General features: G+C 40.6%; 2 protein-coding genes and 1 long non-coding RNA gene across 7 annotated transcripts in view; 1 reads left to right on the forward strand and 2 right to left on the reverse strand.

The window, feature by feature from the left end:
- Positions 1 to 484: 484 nt before the first annotated feature.
- LOC101735496 (uncharacterized) lies at positions 485 to 10,935 on the forward strand. Of its 3 annotated transcripts, none has more exons than XR_009974230.1 (6): positions 485 to 1,143; positions 1,455 to 1,625; positions 2,014 to 2,197; positions 2,782 to 2,919; positions 3,987 to 6,200; positions 6,917 to 10,935. XR_009974230.1 is itself a non-coding variant. In XM_004924131.5 (5 exons), the coding sequence occupies exons 1-5, from the start codon at positions 922 to 924 to the stop codon at positions 5,321 to 5,323; spliced, it is 2,052 nt and encodes a 683-aa protein (XP_004924188.1). In that variant the 5' UTR covers positions 485 to 921; the 3' UTR covers positions 5,324 to 6,229. The 3 variants fall into 3 exon arrangements, 1 of the variants encoding a protein (XP_004924188.1); XR_001139524.4 differs by lacking the exon at positions 6,917 to 10,935 and having other exon boundaries at positions 3,987 to 5,786; positions 5,894 to 6,229; XM_004924131.5 differs by lacking the exon at positions 6,917 to 10,935 and having other exon boundaries at positions 3,987 to 6,229.
- On the reverse strand, positions 7,598 to 10,761 carry LOC101735365 (uncharacterized). Its single transcript, XR_209672.5, has 4 exons — positions 10,647 to 10,761; positions 9,701 to 9,735; positions 8,401 to 8,573; positions 7,598 to 7,888 (listed from the first exon to the last, which is right to left on the reverse strand). It is a non-coding gene; the product is annotated as an uncharacterized LOC101735365 (long non-coding RNA).
- Positions 10,936 to 12,566: 1,631 nt separating the features above from the next.
- The window catches only part of LOC101747162 (serine/threonine-protein kinase ULK3), a 7,489-nt gene continuing 2,333 nt past the window's right edge, over positions 12,567 to 17,722 (reverse strand). For 2 of the 3 annotated variants that reach the window (XM_062671052.1, XM_062671053.1), the window contains exons 3-13: positions 17,650 to 17,722; positions 17,348 to 17,402; positions 16,349 to 16,436; positions 15,008 to 15,123; positions 14,809 to 14,906; positions 14,580 to 14,750; positions 13,964 to 14,121; positions 13,645 to 13,763; positions 13,278 to 13,390; positions 12,830 to 12,946; positions 12,567 to 12,664 (exon numbers count right to left, since the gene is read on the reverse strand). The exon at positions 17,650 to 17,722 is cut by the window's right edge and continues 12 nt beyond it. In XM_062671052.1, the coding sequence (XP_062527036.1) occupies positions 12,596 to 12,664; positions 12,830 to 12,946; positions 13,278 to 13,390; positions 13,645 to 13,763; positions 13,964 to 14,121; positions 14,580 to 14,750; positions 14,809 to 14,906; positions 15,008 to 15,123; positions 16,349 to 16,436; positions 17,348 to 17,402; positions 17,650 to 17,722 (1,177 nt within the window). In that variant the 3' untranslated portion in view covers positions 12,567 to 12,595. The remainder of the gene's footprint in view (positions 12,665 to 12,829; positions 12,947 to 13,277; positions 13,391 to 13,644; positions 13,764 to 13,963; positions 14,122 to 14,579; positions 14,751 to 14,808; positions 14,907 to 15,007; positions 15,124 to 16,348; positions 16,437 to 17,347; positions 17,403 to 17,649) is intronic. The other variant, XM_004924130.5, reaches the window with a different exon arrangement.

Raw genomic sequence — 17,722 nt, forward strand, 5'->3', positions numbered from 1 at the left:
ATCGACAGTGCTGATATTTCTATCTGGGTTAAGAGATTAGGTGTGTCGGTTATTCCATGGATTAATCAGATGAATACCCCCACTCTGAACAAATATTAAATATTTTATTATGTATTACTTAGACATTTTTGTCCACCTTGAGATTTCATTGATCTTGTTACATGTCTCTGCAAAATCGACTTACTTATATTAAATTGCTTATCTATTTCAAATAAAGACTTATTCCCAATTTCGCTTCGAATAAACCAGATTTTTACCAACAAATTTAAAAAATATTGTTATAACTACATAGACAACCCTACAAACATGTACCTATTTATACTTAGGTCGTTTCCATTTCACGTATTCTCATCCCAATTGACTCCTTTTTCGTTGTTATTTGTACCTAAGACGTCCCCAATATCCCTAAAAACAACAGATTTTTACATGTATTTTTATTTAATCAAATACATTAAAACCAATAACAACTGAGACTTTCCTTTAATATATATGCTGGTTCAAACACTAAATAACGTTTATAAATCATAGTCGTCTTCTATTATTATCAAATAAATAAAAGAGAGCAAAGTTTCTAGCACTAAAATAATGACCACCACAGGAAGTTAATTTGAAACGCGATTTTTTATAAGTTAACAGCTATTATCATGCATATTCAGAGTTGTTTTGTGAACTTTCAACATTCTACTATTAAACTACAAAAAATGGAAGATTTTGCAACGAATATAAAACTTATATTGAGCGTCGAAAGATTTTCCCGGTTTTTTCCCGATTCGCCTGTCAATCCCTAATCGCCCCATTTTACCGGTACTCGATAAGCGCCTTTGCATTTTAACATTATAACAATATAATCAAATTACTATCTTCAGTTGACTAAATCTTTTTTTAAGAGCGACAAATAAAAACAACAAACAATAAGTTAAAATGAGTAGAATGAGGAAACGTAACATAAAAACGGAAGATCCCGAGCCCTCCACGTCCACTCGAATACAACAAGAACACGACTTGGCGTATTATATTCACGATAGAGTGGAACTGATGCATCAGATTTTCAGCGTCTTAAAACCGAAAGAATTAAAGGCAATGGCTCCGGATTGTGTCAGAAACGTATCTATTGATGATTTACAGGAGCTCTGCACGGAGGAGGTACCATTGTGACTAGCACTTTGCTTAATGTTAGAACTTGTAAATAGTTGGTATTTATTGGGCAGTCGTTAGTTGGGCATGCGAACCCAACTTCTGGTGGCAAGCTCTCATGAGGCTCGTTGGATATCACTGCGTAAATGCCACCTTAATTGTGGCGCAAAGTCAGAAATTTTATAGAATAAATTATCCTTCAATTTTTTTAAACAGTGTTTTATACAATCCACTGGTTCAGATGCAGGATTGCCTAGTCGCGCTTGGCTAAAATTAATTTTGTGCCCATAATATTTGGCAATTTTAAAATATATTTACAGCTTTTAGGAATCAGTTCGAAACGCCTATTAGCCATCTTGGATGGAGCAGAGCCTCCATCCGACACGGAGTCCTCCAGCAGGTCTCCATCACCACAGCTTGAGACCATATCTCTGGACAGCATATCTTCAGATGAGGAGATACTGAATGAAGATCAACATAAGAAAAAAAAGGTAATTTAATTATGCTGTTTTGCAATACAAAGGCTGCCTCACCATTCAAACCGAAATGCAAGACTACTTCACAGCAGCAGGGTGGTAAGAAACCTATCCTTGCAGGATAACAAGACCTTACTACATATTATTAGCTACATATTAGCTATTACTCAAATTATAGTAGTGGTTGATTTTGATTACAAGATGTTATTCCTTCACTGTGCTAGTAATTTCTGAAAATATGTTAAGTACACATCTCATTAAGATCATTTGAGTCTGTCTGTGGGATTCTGTAGGCCGCCATGACTAAAGTAAAAATTATTTTTCAAAAAAATTAGATTTTTTTTTTCTGATTTCATCTCCCTCCAATACATTGTACTGATGTGGTGTTTGGTTTTCTTTTCAGCACAAACATCATAGAAAGAATTCAAAATTGAGGTTGAAAGATAGAAAGAAACATAAAGGTAAGAAGAGTGAAGATGTGGAGCAGTCTGCAGCCTCTAGAGCGGGACTCACTGTGTTGGAGCTGCTGGAGTTACAGGCGCGAGCCAGGGCTATCCGGGCGCAGCTGCAGCAAGAACGGGAGACAAGTCAGTACTTTAATTGCTCTTACTTTAACTACTCTATTGAATAACATGGCATGGGGGTTGGATATCATATCGAGGGGTAAAAGCCTTTTTGGTTTAAGCAATATTTTTGCAACATTACAGGAGAGCTACTTAAAGTTTAAATGTGATAAAAATATCAAAACCAAAAAAAAAACTTCAGCTATTTGAATGGAGTAATCTTAATTAAAACTGTTGATGCTTATACCAAATAAAATGCACCTTTAATTACAAAGATAAATGTCACATATTAATGGAAATGTTGCTTAAACCAAATAGCTTTTCGTCCCTCGATATTCCAGTGTTGGACACAGGCCTCTCCAAATCCACACCACTGAACCCGGTCTTCGACTCTCCTCATCCATCTCTTGCCAGCCACTGTTTAGAAATCATCGCACCACCTAGTTTGCGCTGTCTTTATTTTATTACCTTTTTGTAAATTTAACTAAATAACTTCAGTTAATTTTGTTAACTATTTACTCATACAACATTCTTTTGTTTTTACTTTGACCATTATTAAAAGTTTTTGTACGGGCCACAATAATTCAATGTTTCAAATATATTTCCAGTGGAACATGTGGAAACATCTCAAACGGTGTGCAACTCATCAGACAACGAAGTGGAAATCAAAGAGGAGCCTCCAGAAGTGTTAGTCATCAGTAGCGAGGATGAGAAGCCGGATATCCAAGAGCTACAGAAACATCCAGGTGCAATTAAAAAATCACATTGTTTTATTTTGGTTGGTGTTTAAATGGGTTTTGGCTCCCATCCGCAAGAAGCTAGAATAGCCCCTTAGACTAACAGCGAATAGGTATAAATATATAAAAATAATAAAATAGTAAAAAGAGTAAACAAAAAAAATTACTCAACACAGATTCAGAATGTAGTTTTACCACTGAGAGCAATGTGCAAGAAATTCAATTCTATTTGAAACAAAGAAACAAAGTATATTTAAACATTAGCGGACCCGACAGACGTGGTCCTGCATACACAAAATAAATGAAATGAATCAATGAATGCATACACAAAAATTCAATTAAGTAGATCTAGCCGTTTAGTTGCAGTATAGATAAATAACCTAGATACCTCTCCTGGGCTTATTTGTGAATCTAAACCATCCAGGGCGCCACCCAAACGCATACAAAAAATTCATTCAAATCGGTCCAGCCATTTAGGAGTTCAGGGAGATATACTGTACAGTAGAATTATTATATAAAGATTTCATACAATAAAAATATCTAGCACTAAAAGAACCATGTCTGTGTTATCGAGTACTGGCCACAGATCTGTCCGTAGTAATGCAGAGTCAAGCACAACTTCAAACCTAAACCACAATAAAACAAAAAAATTGTTAAGAATACAGAATGTGCATCATAATTCTACAAAGCTGTACTCTAAATGCCACACATTAAAATATTTCCAGTAGTTTGATAACATTGATAACTATTCCATTTATAACATTTTCTGTTTAGTAATTGTGCTATAAGGAAGGTGATTATTTAAAGTGAACAAGGGTTTAGGACCTCCTCAAATTAGAAGGTGTTGTTTGGAATCTAAGCATGACTTCTAGTACGAGGAAATGCAATTGAATGGATCGCCTTATGAGCAGCCAATCCCCACGCTTCATTTCATGGTACCACTTCACACACATGCTCTTACCGCCACTCATGTACCCTTCCTGCAAAACACACGCTGAACTATAGACAGATACAAAATTTCACTACATTTGTAAAAAATACATTTCTTTCTTTTCTAAATCCATTTATTGTTTCAGAACTCGCAAAGAACACTCCAGAAGAAGCAGTCGAGGCGATAGGCGAGTCGCCCGCGCCCCAGGAGTCAGCAGTAGTCACGAAGCGATGCAACGACCTCATTATAAAAGTACCTCAGAAGACGCACACGAGAAAAATCAAACTAAAACGAAACAAAATAACGGCTTCTGTTCAGAGCGAAAGTGTTGCCAGTACAGCGAGCATAAGTGTTGCCACAACCGAGAAACGGAAGAAGAAAAAGAAGAAACGCGACAAGCAAACATACAACATTGACAATGATGAAATTACATTGCAATTGTCGGATTCAGAGAAGATGGACTTGTTACAGGACCTAGAGAAGAAACACGGCGTTGCCAGTGAAACTGATAGTGACAGCTCGGAGGATATGACCAAAGAGGCCAACAACGGCACGGCATTACAAAATGATAAGGTTACTGAGGACGCTTTAGTAAATACAAGTGAGTGTGTCGTGAATGCAGACACAGAATCTTCTGACAAGGGAGAAGGATCAATAGAAGAAGGTGAGATCGTCACTGACAATTGTAAGGATGATACAGAAATTTGTGAATCGGTAGAAAGTGCTGGTGATAGGGTAATAGAAGTTAACGATTTACCTGTGAGCCAAAATAATCCTGAGACTGTGGATTTGAATCAACAACATTCAGAACGTACCCAGCTCAATGACAAACCCAATCTAGTTTACGGGAGCCCTGAGAAAACAGACTCATTATCCACGAATACTGAAGTTGCTAAACAAACACAAGATTCCGAAGAAATTATAGAGGAAACTGTCTGTATATCAGACGATGAAAGCACAAACGATGTAATACAAATTATAGATGAAGTAGAACTGTCTGATGATTCTTGCAGTGAAGTCAGCTTGCTGTCAAAGGAGCCGACAGCCCAGGAAATAGCTGCTTTGTCTGCTAGAATAGATGAAATGGATCAAAACGATGTGGACGATGATGCATCAGAACAACTCCTAATGTCTTGGAAAGACAGATACGTAGAGAGTGCTAAAGTTAAAAAAGTTTTGACCGTGTCGAACATATTTAACGCATTGAGGAAAAAGAATATTGATTTGAAGAAGAAAATACAGGAGTGTGACAAACCCTCCGAAGATGTTGTAGTTGAAAACAAAATTGAAGACGGAACACTCGAGCAATACAATAACCTAGAGAGTACTGCTGGCAAGTTCAGCTCTGAGACCTTAGATAATGTTGTGGTTACCGCCAACATGAAGAAAGATGCTAAAGTCCTATTGAAGATGTACAAAAAGCTTCTGAAATACAACGACATGACACGGGTCAGTAAGAAGAAAAAGAAGAAAGACGTGTGATCGATAGGGCTGTGTCTGAGTTATAAATTTGAAGCTAACTTGATGTGTATTACTTGGTGCGCTGTTGTATGTGTATTTGTTTAAGTAATATGACAGTGGAATGTTAATATGCTTTCGTGCTTACATACAGACATACAAATAGGACATTAATTGTTTAGAGGTATCGACACAAGGAAGATCCTTCACAGAACAGGGACAATTGCTGTGCATACCGACAGTATCTGTGTTGTTCTGAATTTGTATATATGTACACCGATCAAGTGGAAGGGTGCCGATGCAATGGACCGACCAGATCAAGTCGGCAGTTGGCGGCTGTTTGCATGAGTGCACCAGGCTCACCACAAACCGGGAGGAGTGGCGATCGCTCGTGAGGCGCAATACATCTGCCTACAACAATGATGCTGGATGACGACCACGACCCCTCTGACAAGAGTGATACGACATACGAAATACACTCATCAAGGTATATATTTTTGTTGTAAACTATGTAATTTGTAGTTCTTAAATCATTTCAACGGTCAATGAATAGCATCTTAAAAAAACACTGCTAATGTTGATGTCTGTTGGCAGCTTCATTTAACGAAACCAGAAGTGTAGGAACAGATCACATGTCCTGCCTTGGAGTTCTACAGCCCTAGGTTCAACAGTGGACTATAAAAGACTCAATAATAACGATGAAAATAAAGGGCTGTGAGTTCATTCACTCATCTAGTGATTCTAGTGCATTAAGGATGTTACCTGAGCAAGGAAGGGAGATGCACTGCTGCTCACATGTTCAGAGTCTGAGTTATGAAGAAGGAAGATGTTCACTGAGGAATGTAATTATCTTGTATATAATTACATCGTTAACATTAAGGAATCATTTAAATGTAATAGTGTAAGTAAATTAAATGTTTTTAACAGAAATTTCATTCATTGGGAATCAAAAGCCCTTTTTTCCTCTAACTAATTGTTGGTAGCTTAAGTGGCTATTCCAACTACGCCCGGACCGGTAGGTCAGCTCACGGGCTCAACCTGAAAGAATTGGTGACACTGATCCTAAAAAGAGCAGCGCTTCATTGAGTCTACCACCGGATCCATCGCGACCCATTGAAAAGATCCGACGAGAAATTCAGTGGGCGTCTGTAGGGCTCATATCAGGTTTAAAAACGTAGTGATTATACTCTTTGATCAGATTGTCGCGCCTTAAGTGTATTATGGCTTACTGAGTTTGGCACCCCTTTTTTTGATTTTCGGATTTTTTAATTTATTTTATTTTAATTATCGTCGTTTGTTCGTTAATGTTCGAATGTAAAAATTGTTTGTTCGTCTTTTATTTATTTATAATTAATTCAACAAATAATCACCCTTAAGTTGGCCTCCCTTACTAGATATCTTTATTTTTATCGCTCAGATTAATTAATTTTGATCAATTATCGTTTGTTCGATGACTATTGGTGATAGTTCGATCATAAAAACAATTAAATTCCCAATTATTAATTATTTTATATCTAATTAGCAAACCATCGCCAAATTCAGTGAGCCGTGTATTATCTATGGTTCCTAGCGCTATTAATGTCGTTTATTAGTCTTAATACCAACACTTTCCAACAGGGAAGGCGAAGGTATCCTATCATACCGCGTAATCCTGAATCGCGGTGATGAGATGTTACACAGTAGATATACGTTCTCGTATTTCTCTTGCCAAATCATACTTACCTGGCATAGAGGATACCGTGATCATGCAGGCGGTTCCCTCAGGGCGAGGCTGCTCCATTGCGCTGCGGAGTGGTTGACCCTTGCGATTATTTTTATTTTTATCAATAAAATAATCACAATAAAAAATGTATACCCGAATAATTATTTTCTTTATACCTCGAATAGAACTTAAAAAAAATGTGTGCGTGTACTAGTGTACACACGTAAGAAGTGAAACTTGTTTATGGCCTTATTTTTCGAAAAATGATCTACATGCAACTTTCTAGAAATTGGTTAAATAAAGTTAAATTAGATAAAGTTTAAACAAAAGGATTTTATTATCATAGACATGAATACAAAAAAGTTAAATTAGATAAAGTTTAAACAAAAGGATTTTATTATCATAGACATGAATACAAAACAGATGGCGCGTAACGGAAAAAAGTGACGCGTAACCGAAAAATGTGACGGTAAATTTTTTTCCAACGCCGATAAGGAAGTTTCACTTCAATTAATATTTTTATAATACGGATCGTTCGTTCCTATCCGGTGTCCCACGACACCACCCATCTTTTTTTATTTTATTAAATAGCAAACTCAAACAACACATTTTTTAATTTCATCATTCACAATAGTAATACAAGCTTCGTAAAAAAATATTTATCACAACATTGAAATTATAAATAAAATCATGCCGATCTCCAATGATACTCTTTGCTCATGATGAGCAGCGAGAGTATGACGATCAGTATAATAAGCGCCAGGCTGATGCTCAACAGCACTACTGTGGTGAGATTTCTCCCAACACAAGTGTTTTCGCCGTAAATGCGTTCGTCCTGTGCCCTGGGAGAACTCTGTCTCGTTGATTTGCTTGCTTGCATATTTTCACTACAAAAACAATGTCAAATTAAACGTCATGTGTCAAATAGCCGCTAGTGGTTTTTTTTCTCATCACAGTCAATGGATCTCAATTGATACTAGTCACAATATGGTGTAGATTAAAGGTCTTTGAAACCAGAATGTAAAATTACTTGGTTAATTACACACGATGGTATCCATGGAAAGAGTTAGAACAGACCCTAATGCAAACTTACTAACGATTGTCACGAAAACTCAAATAAATGCATTCATTCCGTATGATGTTACCAATTTACAAAACCATGACTTTATTTCACGTAACGCTGTAGCGGTGTAATTGTTTCAGCTTACCGCTTTATAATCCGCTAGTCAGTCACGCCCTACACTGCAATTGTAAGTTCAGGATCAGTGAATCAAGTGTGAGGGTTAATTTCGCAATTACATGTTCTAAATGTGACCATTTGATGGTGCGCCACTACTCCAAAACCCCGGACACTTCCAAACGGTCAATTTTCAATTAAGCAAACCATAGATAAACAAACCTTCGATACGTATTCCACTTTCAGAAACGTCACGGTGACAACAATGACAGCTGTCAGAGTGCCGACTGCCGCCACAGCGCCGAGCACGCGGAGCGCTCCGCCGGCGCCGCAAGAACGGAGGTCAAAGTTGCAAAGCGATCGCCGACGCAATACAGACGTGTCGGGTCGATGACCTGCGCGCCGAATATCAAACTGACTTATTATTTCCGTTTGCGTATCATTAAGGAAGAGCGTTTAACTTAGTACTTTGTATTAGCGGGTAATTTCAGGAAGAGGACGCAATCCCTCTTCACATAGCACGCAACTGAATTTTTATTAGGCACTTTCTAATCGTCATAGCTTTATCAAGGATTCGGAACGTGGTATGAAAGCTCTGAACAATCAGCACGAGCCTCAGGGTCGGGGCTTGCACTATTCCACTATAGGTACAGTGCCCGGCGATAAATGTGGCACATCGACTTCAAGAAAGAGACAGTCGGTTAATTTCGGCTTCGTAGAGCGTCGTCTCTGTGGCACACCGCCTACATATTATTATGTGACCTTTGTCGGTCGTTGTTCAAATGTTTACAGAGATCGATGTGTAATGCATAACGTCGGTAGCGGTATGCGTACTGCTAGATAAAACAGTAACTGTTGTAAAACATCTACAATGGTGCCTAGTGCTGCCATCTAGGACGAATGTATGTAAAACTAAAATATAAAACTCACTTTCTGTATAACACGAAACACCTTTTTTACTAATAAAAACTATACAAAATTATCAAATTAAAAGATATCAAAAATAGATCTAGAAATGTGTGCTTTGTGCGAGTTTTTTAACGTTCTCGACAGCGTAAAAGTATGCAGTTGGAACAGCGCCCCTAGCGGCAAACGTAAGCAAACGTTCCAACTCATTACAAATTTGAGTTAACTTCTACGCTATCGAGAACGTTAAAAAACTTGCACTACTAGTGTGGTTCCAGGATCATTCTCGCCACCCTCCGATCTGACTGCATCGCCTTCCCTGTGCGGTGTATTATGGTTTCAAAGCCTCGGAGATTTGACTCGACACTTGGCGCGGTCGACGTGCGTGGGCAGCAGTGCCGTTATGTATATTTGCCTTCGAAAAGACGCTACTCGACTTACGCTGCTGAAACCTGCAGCAGCACCAAGCAGCACCAAGAATGAAACTTTATTCTAGAAGTTTCGTAAGAACGGCAAGATTAGTTCTAAATTTATTTTAGATGTTTAGTTTTATATAAGGTTGCATCGATTATATTCTACCAATTTAGTAGAAAGTTGTCAAAATTAATTTACTTACTATCAACAGTGGCTGTGGGAACGGTAGGAGCGGCTCTGAAATAATCGAACTGGGGCATTAATTTTTTTTTGCTTTCCAGCACCTAATCGGTTTTAAAATAAATTTTGTACTTTTATGGCCCTGCACTGGTCAGCAGCGCCATGTTGTTTATTTTGTTGCATGTGTTCCGGTCTGTAGAGCAGTTATTAAAGCATAACGGAGATTACATGCCTGCCTTTTTTGTTCCTACCTATGCTGATAGCCTTGACAGGCTATTTCAGCTTCTCCTTGACGTGTAGGTGAGCTCACGGGGCTCAAACCGGGAGTGTTGCTAACACTGGTTCTAGCAAGAGCACTGCTTCGCAGAAGCTACCACCGGACCCACTGAGAAGATCCGGTGAGAAACTCAGTGGGTAACAGATTGCAGGCCTCAAAATGGGTGGAGGTACTGACGTATTGTGCCTATGGGCTCCCATATCCCCTTAATTCCAGGTCACGTTGTATATACTAGCTCACTAGTTTGTCTATACACGCAAAAAATGTTCATAACAACTATAAGCAAAAATCCCTTTAGACGGAAGGCTGTTTATCTTTTGAAATGTTGTTTATCTTTATTTTTATTTTTGATTTTACACATTACAGGGCCGAATGTCTACTGACTTCAATACCGTATGGAGGCAAGCGAAATAAAAAAACCTCCAATGAATTCGTCTATACTATAATATTATAAAGAGGAAAGATTTGTTTGTTTATTTGTTTCGAATAGGCTCCGAAACTACTGGACCGATTTGAAAAATTCTTTTTCCATTAGAAGCCGACATTGTCCCTGATGAACATAGGCTACTTTTTTTTATTTTTTATTTATTTATTTATTTTTTTTGGTTTCATGTGTGTTTTAATGTTTCCGAAGCGAAGCGAGGGCGGGTCGCTAGTTGTTTAATAAACTCACAAACTATTTTGTACTCACTTTATAATTGATGTCGTTGCATTTTCATTTTTCATTCAACTTTACTAGTCCTTTACTAGAAAAAAAAACACACAAAAACCAATCATTCAAAGTTGACAGACAAACTCAGACAAGCTTAATTAATTTTAAGCAATTCACATCAAAGAGAATAATATGATGACGGCAATATCTATTGCATGCCAGATCTAGAATTTACGTGCTGATTTTAAAAGAGGTTGTATTTAAAATATAATATTTTATGATGTAAAGTTTTGATGATTACTTTTATAAAATAAAGTTCAAAGCTGCATTGTATTTTTATTACGATAATCAGTATAAGTACAAAAATATAGTCTGCCAAGTTACGATGTACTTAATATAAGCCTCTCTTCATATCTGCTTATGCGCGACCTTCTGAGCAGAACCGCTGCAGCCGGCAAGACCCTGATATTAACTGAACATTTTAAAAGCAATGCGACTTCAAAATTCTAGCAATAAATTCTAATGGTAATTTTGGTCAAATTTTTATTTTAACATCATGAACGTTTGCCAGGGCTTAATAAAAAAAAAGAATTATAAACAAAAAAATGCCGCGCAAAAATTATTTTTCTAGCGCTATTTCGGTGAGTCTTCTAACAATAGCTTGTTTACAGGCTCGTTACTCGTCTCCTATACAAAATAGTGCTCCTTATCTCTATCCTTCAGCGAAGTAAGAACGAATCTAGTCAGTTTTGAGGTGAGATCTTAAAACGCTTCTCCGACCCGACACGGTTTCTAACGGTCAAACAAATTTTTAAATTATTTTTTCATTAGGCATACAATGCACATAACAAGCTAAAAAAAGGCACTATAAGTAAAAAAATCTGGCTTGTAACATATCCATGTGCGCACGACTAATCAAGAAAAATGTGCCAACTGCCAAGCACACAATGTTCCTTACAATTATTGGAAATGAACGAAATAATACCGTTCTCATTTCATTAAGTACGTTTCATTGTCTTCGGTAGCCGCGAGTCATCAGACAACAGTGCCGCAGGAGCAAGTCACCGTCGTCGCCCTAGACACGTCCTTACGGATCCATCAGATCCAATAACTCTTGCATTAGATACCTTCAGCTCTAACACTAGGAGCAGGCTGAGGAACCCCGGTAACCGTATTCGTCGAACTCGACAAAGAGGTCGACGTGCAACTTAACCCATGCATCAGCCCGCTGAGTTTCTCGCCGGATTTTCTCAGTGGGTCTCGATTCCGATCCGGTAGTAGATTAATTCGCGAAGCAATTGCTCTTGAGTTGTTAGGTCTCTTTCGGAGGCGCTCGGGCAGTTGTTAGTAAATCCTACCCCTCCTGGCTGAGCCTTTGCTCGCCCACCTGTCCTGATGAAGCTGGAAAGGCCTACGGGCCATCAGAAAAAAAATCAACATTGCCCAATTGTGGGTTTGTCGTTATAAACATGTCGTTTGTACGAAGAAAATAATCCATTATGATCTTATGAAAAGTCAAAGTAATCCATAGAGCTAAAGCCGTAAGCTGTAAGATTGGAAGCCCATAACAAATAAATAAGCTAAGCATTTAATAGACAACGAAATGACTACAAGAAGACTCAGAAGAAGAGTGCCTCAAGATCTACTGTAGATTAATTGATATTGACATGTCAATGGACATTGTGCATGCTCCGCCTAGGAAATTAGGCCTAAAGGATAAGACGTCCGGTGCATTCGTGTTGAGCGATGCACCGGTGTTCGAATCTCAGGCGGGTACCATTTTTTCTAATGAAATACGTACTCAACAAATGTTCACGATTGACTTCCACAGTGAAGGAATAACATCGAGTAATAAAAATCAAACCCGCAAAATCATAATTTGCGTAATTGTGTGCACACACACATGCATGTTCCACTGGAGCTAATCAGAGACACAAAATATAAATGAAACAAAACGAATATATAATATATTATTTATTTATATTTATTTAAGTAATTTTACACGCGTCCGTGGGGTTGTCGTTTGGCTTCCCTTTGTGCTTCTTATCGCCGTCCGTCTGTGGAGAAGAGTTCACTGGAGCTCACTGAAGCTCAAAGTCTGCGCAATAACTACCACAGTACAGGTCCAATAGGATCAACTAATGGTTTGTATCCAATCAATGTAATGCAACGTAACGTAATGTAACGCAATCTAATGTATAGCTGATAATCATATCTCTTACAATGCTGGAGTCGTTATTGTCCAGGAGCGGCGGAGTGGCCTGCCAAGTGAGCAGCCTCCGCAGTCTGGAGCCCGCGGCCGGGCGCGCAGTCGGTGACGTCACCGCGTCGCGGCCGCCCTGTGCATTGTACTCGTGTGATCACCGGGGCACTTTTGTTAAAACGTAATTCTTTGTAATGGTATATTAATGATATGCGAGAGTCCGTGGACATGAAAACTGTAAGTACTGAAGGTACGACGGTTCCCCCACGGCCAATCAGAAGACAATTATTTCGCTGCAGAAATAGGAAGATTATTGGTGGTGGCGTTTACCATCTGTGGACGTCGCGTCCCCCTGCGGTCCCCCCGGTCCCCGCTTGGCGGCCGCGTGTTACTCCAAACGAGGCTTCAATGTGCGCGGCGGTCAACCCCCCGGGACCGCGTTGGATGTATCATTAACTCGGTCGCACCTCACAAGGGACGCCTGCCTCTGGGGGCTCTTCCGCCGGTTCCGCGCCCGCCCCCGGGAGCTCCCTCACCGGCGCCGCGTCCGTCCCCGGGCCGTTAGCAAGCAGTGGCGCACCTACAATCGTTAGGATAATTAATGTCCTTCTTCAAAAGCAAGATCGAAGACTTCATGGAACGTGTCAAAATGACGTGTATCGTATATACTATCTATATCTCGTTAGCACTCTCACTGTCTCGCTCGCACTCGACTTTATTTGGTTACTCTCTCTCTTTCCAATTACACAAAATAATTTAAAATTTTCGAATTGACAATAATTGACATCTCGTTGGGCCCAGTCGCGCTCGCACCGTGCCCGCGGGCGCACGCACCTCGCTGCACTTGTCGCGCGGCGCCGCAGCAGTGTGACGTCACATCGGCAGCGCGCTCGGCGCTCGCTCTGCTGTCGCCGCGCAACATTGACTTCAGCTCCTCGGCGCGCTCCATGTACCTACAGCAACGTAACAACGGCCTTTAGAGAGAGAGAGAGAGAGCGAGACGGTGCTATCACGCGTCCCTCTAAGTTTCTGAACTAAAACAACGTCGAATCAAAATCAGCTGACACGATCCACAGGTCGTTAACCCCGTCAGCTGATATCCAAGTTGTTTTATACACATATTTTATGGATTTTTTATGTGAATACTAAGCACCTGGTCAGTTTGGCTGTGAGCGCGCCCCTGCGGACGGCGTCCGTCTCGGAGTGGACGACGGGCACTAGGAAACGTAAGCTGTCCCTGTAGGCCTCGAACGCTTCCTGCAGCCGGCCCGCGCCGTCCAGCTCCACGGCGCGTTTTATGAGGGACACCGCCTGGGGACAGCACGGGGGCCGTCACGCGGGCCAGCGGGACGGTCACCATGGTGGTACTCGACGGTCGAGCCACGAGGGTTTGGTGGACGCCTAGCATTACAGGGCTGTTGCATCATGAGCGCGTCTACCAGCGGCCTGCTGCTGTGGGCTAGTGGCTTCCAACAGCACCGGGAAACGGTCAGGAGTCACGTGATATTGCCGGTAGTGTCAGCACGCATCGATATTCAACTCTACTCTATATCAAGGTTACTCTATGCTGTGTATTTTTATGTACATACAGGTATTATGGTATGTTTATGTATGTAATTAGGTATATAAAACTTAAATGCAGTCGCCAATCTTGAGACGGATGGTCGACAATTCTTCAGGTACAGAGAGGATGGTGGCGTATGTTCTACCGGCCGCCCCCATCTGGACCCCCAGCTGTAGACCCTCGACCATCGTTGTAAGAGACTTACTCGCTCATAATTCTCTTTATTGGGCATATGCTCCAGGTCGAGGTACTCGTGGCTAAAGAACTCTTCGTACGAGATCCGGTCGTCAGGGTCGTGCTGCAGGAGCCGTAACAGCAAATCCTTGCAGCCTTCCGATATCGACGAATTACGTGGTATCTGAATGAGAGATAGGATCTGATATTATGAGTTATCATTATTACAGAGGAGGTTTACAGTGAGATAGAGTGCCCACCTCGATGGGAGCCCTCCTCTCTATCTTGTCGATCAGTTCCTTGAAGGTGTTGGACGAGTACGGAGCCCTGCCGAATAGGCATTCGTACAGAATTACACCTGCAAAATATAGATATACAAAAGCGGTAAGATGGCGTGCGCCCCCCGTACCCCCGCTCCCACCCCCCGGACAGCGCGCGCGTGCTGGGGGGGCGACTTACCGACACTCCAGAGGTCGGCGCGGGCGTCATGCGCCCCCCGCAGCACCTCGGGCGCCATGTACAGCGGCGAGCCCCGCAAAGAGCACCCGTCCTCCTCGCTCATGTACTGCGCGAACCTGCCCAAGAAACCGTCCCATTTTTCATCAGTGAGAGAATCCTATCCATATCCTCTTCATCTAGACGTCACTCTTCAACGGTCCCCAGCTCGAGTTCCCTCTTTATCTGTACACAAGCGCATCCAGGCTAAGCCTGACCCTGAGCCTGACTCTAAACAGATTGACTGTACAAATTTCATAACAAATAATCTTAGCAAGGACACCGTTGTAATTAGCACGAGCACATAAACGGTGACCGTCGCTGGCAGACATCTACAACGACAAGTCGCTGCCTACCTATGTCTGGCAATTAATGTATTAAAGGTGAATAGAAAATCATTCGCTGTCTCCCTCTCGCACGTGCTCATAAAGGCAATGACGTCATTAACGTAAACACTGCCAACAACTTCGAGATATTAGTTCTAAGTGTGCTTAGTGCGAGTTTTTAACGTTCTCTATAGTGTAAAAGTTAGCTCATATCTGTATGGAATGGGATCGTTTGCTTACATTTGCCACTAGGGGCACTGTTCCAACTGCATACAAAATTGGGCTAACTTTTACGCTATCCAGAACGTTAAAAAACTCGCACTTAGCACAAAGGTCTCAATATAGTTACAACGGCTGCCCCACCCTTCAAACCGAAACGCATTAAGCTTCACGGCAGAAATAGGCAGAGCGGTGGTACCTACTCGTGCGGACTCACTAGACGTACTACCAGTAATATTGTCTATGAACACCGATAAACAACTTAACGCTGAACCGTGGTGCGGTACGCGTCCTCTTCCGATTATCAGCCAGGCGTGTTGTTATATATGTATCGAGGGTTTAAATGCTATTTGGTTTAAGCGAAATGTACAGGAGAGCCATTTAAAGTTTAAATTTTGAAAAAATAGCATAAGAAACAAAACTTCTTCAGTTATTTGAATGGAGTAAACTTAATTGAAGTTCAATTATAAACATCGAACTGTTGATGCTGATACCAAATAAAACAGCCTTTTTTTTTTTTATTGCTCTTGTGGGCAGTCGAGCATACGGCCGACCTGATGGTGAGTGGTTACCGTCGCCCATGGACTTCAGCAATGCCAGGGGCAGAGCCTTTAATTACAAAGATAAATGTCGCGTATTCAGTGAAATATACTTCAATAAAAAATACGCCAATACGAAAACATTCCAAGCTTTTCCTTATAAAAGAAAAAAAAAATGAATATTTGAAAAAACACCCTGTATCTGTCGGCAATGGACTCACCCAAAATCGGCCACCTTCAGTATGTACTTCCCGTTGGAGTCCTTGTGCAGCAGAAGGTTGTGCGGCTTCAGGTCCATGTGGACCACGGCTGGAGTGCAGTAAATTTAACTATTTTCACAATAGACCACTATTAATTTTTTTTAATACGCAACCTAATACCAACGACAATACCAGTACGATATCGGTTACCGCGACGCAATACTCTGCATAATAGGGTAGTCTGTGCCTTAACTTCATTTCTTTTGAATTAAAAAATTAATGAAATAAAAATTACGCTGTATTATTATTATTATTATTAATACCTTAGCTTTGCCAGTTGGAAAAATAGAACTATTACTTTGAGTAGTACAATTAACATCTTTCTATAGCCTACCCTTTAAGGGGGTAGAAGTTAGGAGCATCATCTCAATGTATTGTAAAGTGTCCGTTGAAAGGGAGCCAGTTAAGATGGCGCCACAGTAGCAAAGGGAAAGATTTTAAAAACAACGCCATAAACTTCCACACTTTGCTCTGTTTAAAACTGCTATTTTCATATAATTTCCACTTCCTACACTAGCGCTATTTCGATAAGTCTTCCAATAGTAACTTTCTGTTTACAGGCGGACGCTTTATCAACTTACTCGTCCTTATACAAGATGGTACTCCTTAGTTCTACCTACCCTCCAACTTGACTTTGTAAATACCAGTTCTCGGGTATTTTCGACCAATGTGTGCACTTTATACGTTCTACGACAGATTGATATATAAAGATAATTGAACATTTTAACGAAGTATAAACGCGAAAAACGAAATGCGATTCTGTTCAAAAGTTAATGTTTCATATAGCACGCAATGTAACGTAATCTCTTTCAACGACTTCGCAGTACATTGCTGGTTTTTTTCGCTAAATCTATGGACCCAACACCAGATGCCTGGGGCCACATTGTGGTATTCTTAAACGGAACGCATACATTGCCTTCGGAGTCCGTCGTTTGTACAGGGGAGGTGTCGGTAACTTACACTGTTCCCTCAGGAATTTAAGCGCCGATGCCAAGTGCTGCAGGAAATATAATACCTAAAAAATAGATTTGATTTTTAAATACGGTAGTTGACAAAGAAATTTAGAAACAAAAGTTTTTTTTGCGCTTTGAACCCATAGACGTCTCAAGTGGATGCTGCTTGAGACATAATATTGTAGCCTCAATGACTCATTCGTGGCAAGAACAGCGGACGGGTACGTCGCACCCGGACGGGTTCACAATACCCTCTATCACTGGTATGACTTGCACTGCGCGTGCGTTAGTAAACGAAATGTACATTACTCTTTGTTCTGGAACGCGTCCGTATTTCTGTATGTACTTGGAGAGGTCTCCGCCGCAGCAGTACTCCATGATT

The sequence above is a fragment of the Bombyx mori genome, chromosome 11 (genome assembly GCF_030269925.1).
Source record: "Bombyx mori chromosome 11, ASM3026992v2".
Lineage (NCBI taxonomy): Eukaryota > Metazoa > Arthropoda > Insecta > Lepidoptera > Bombycidae > Bombyx > Bombyx mori.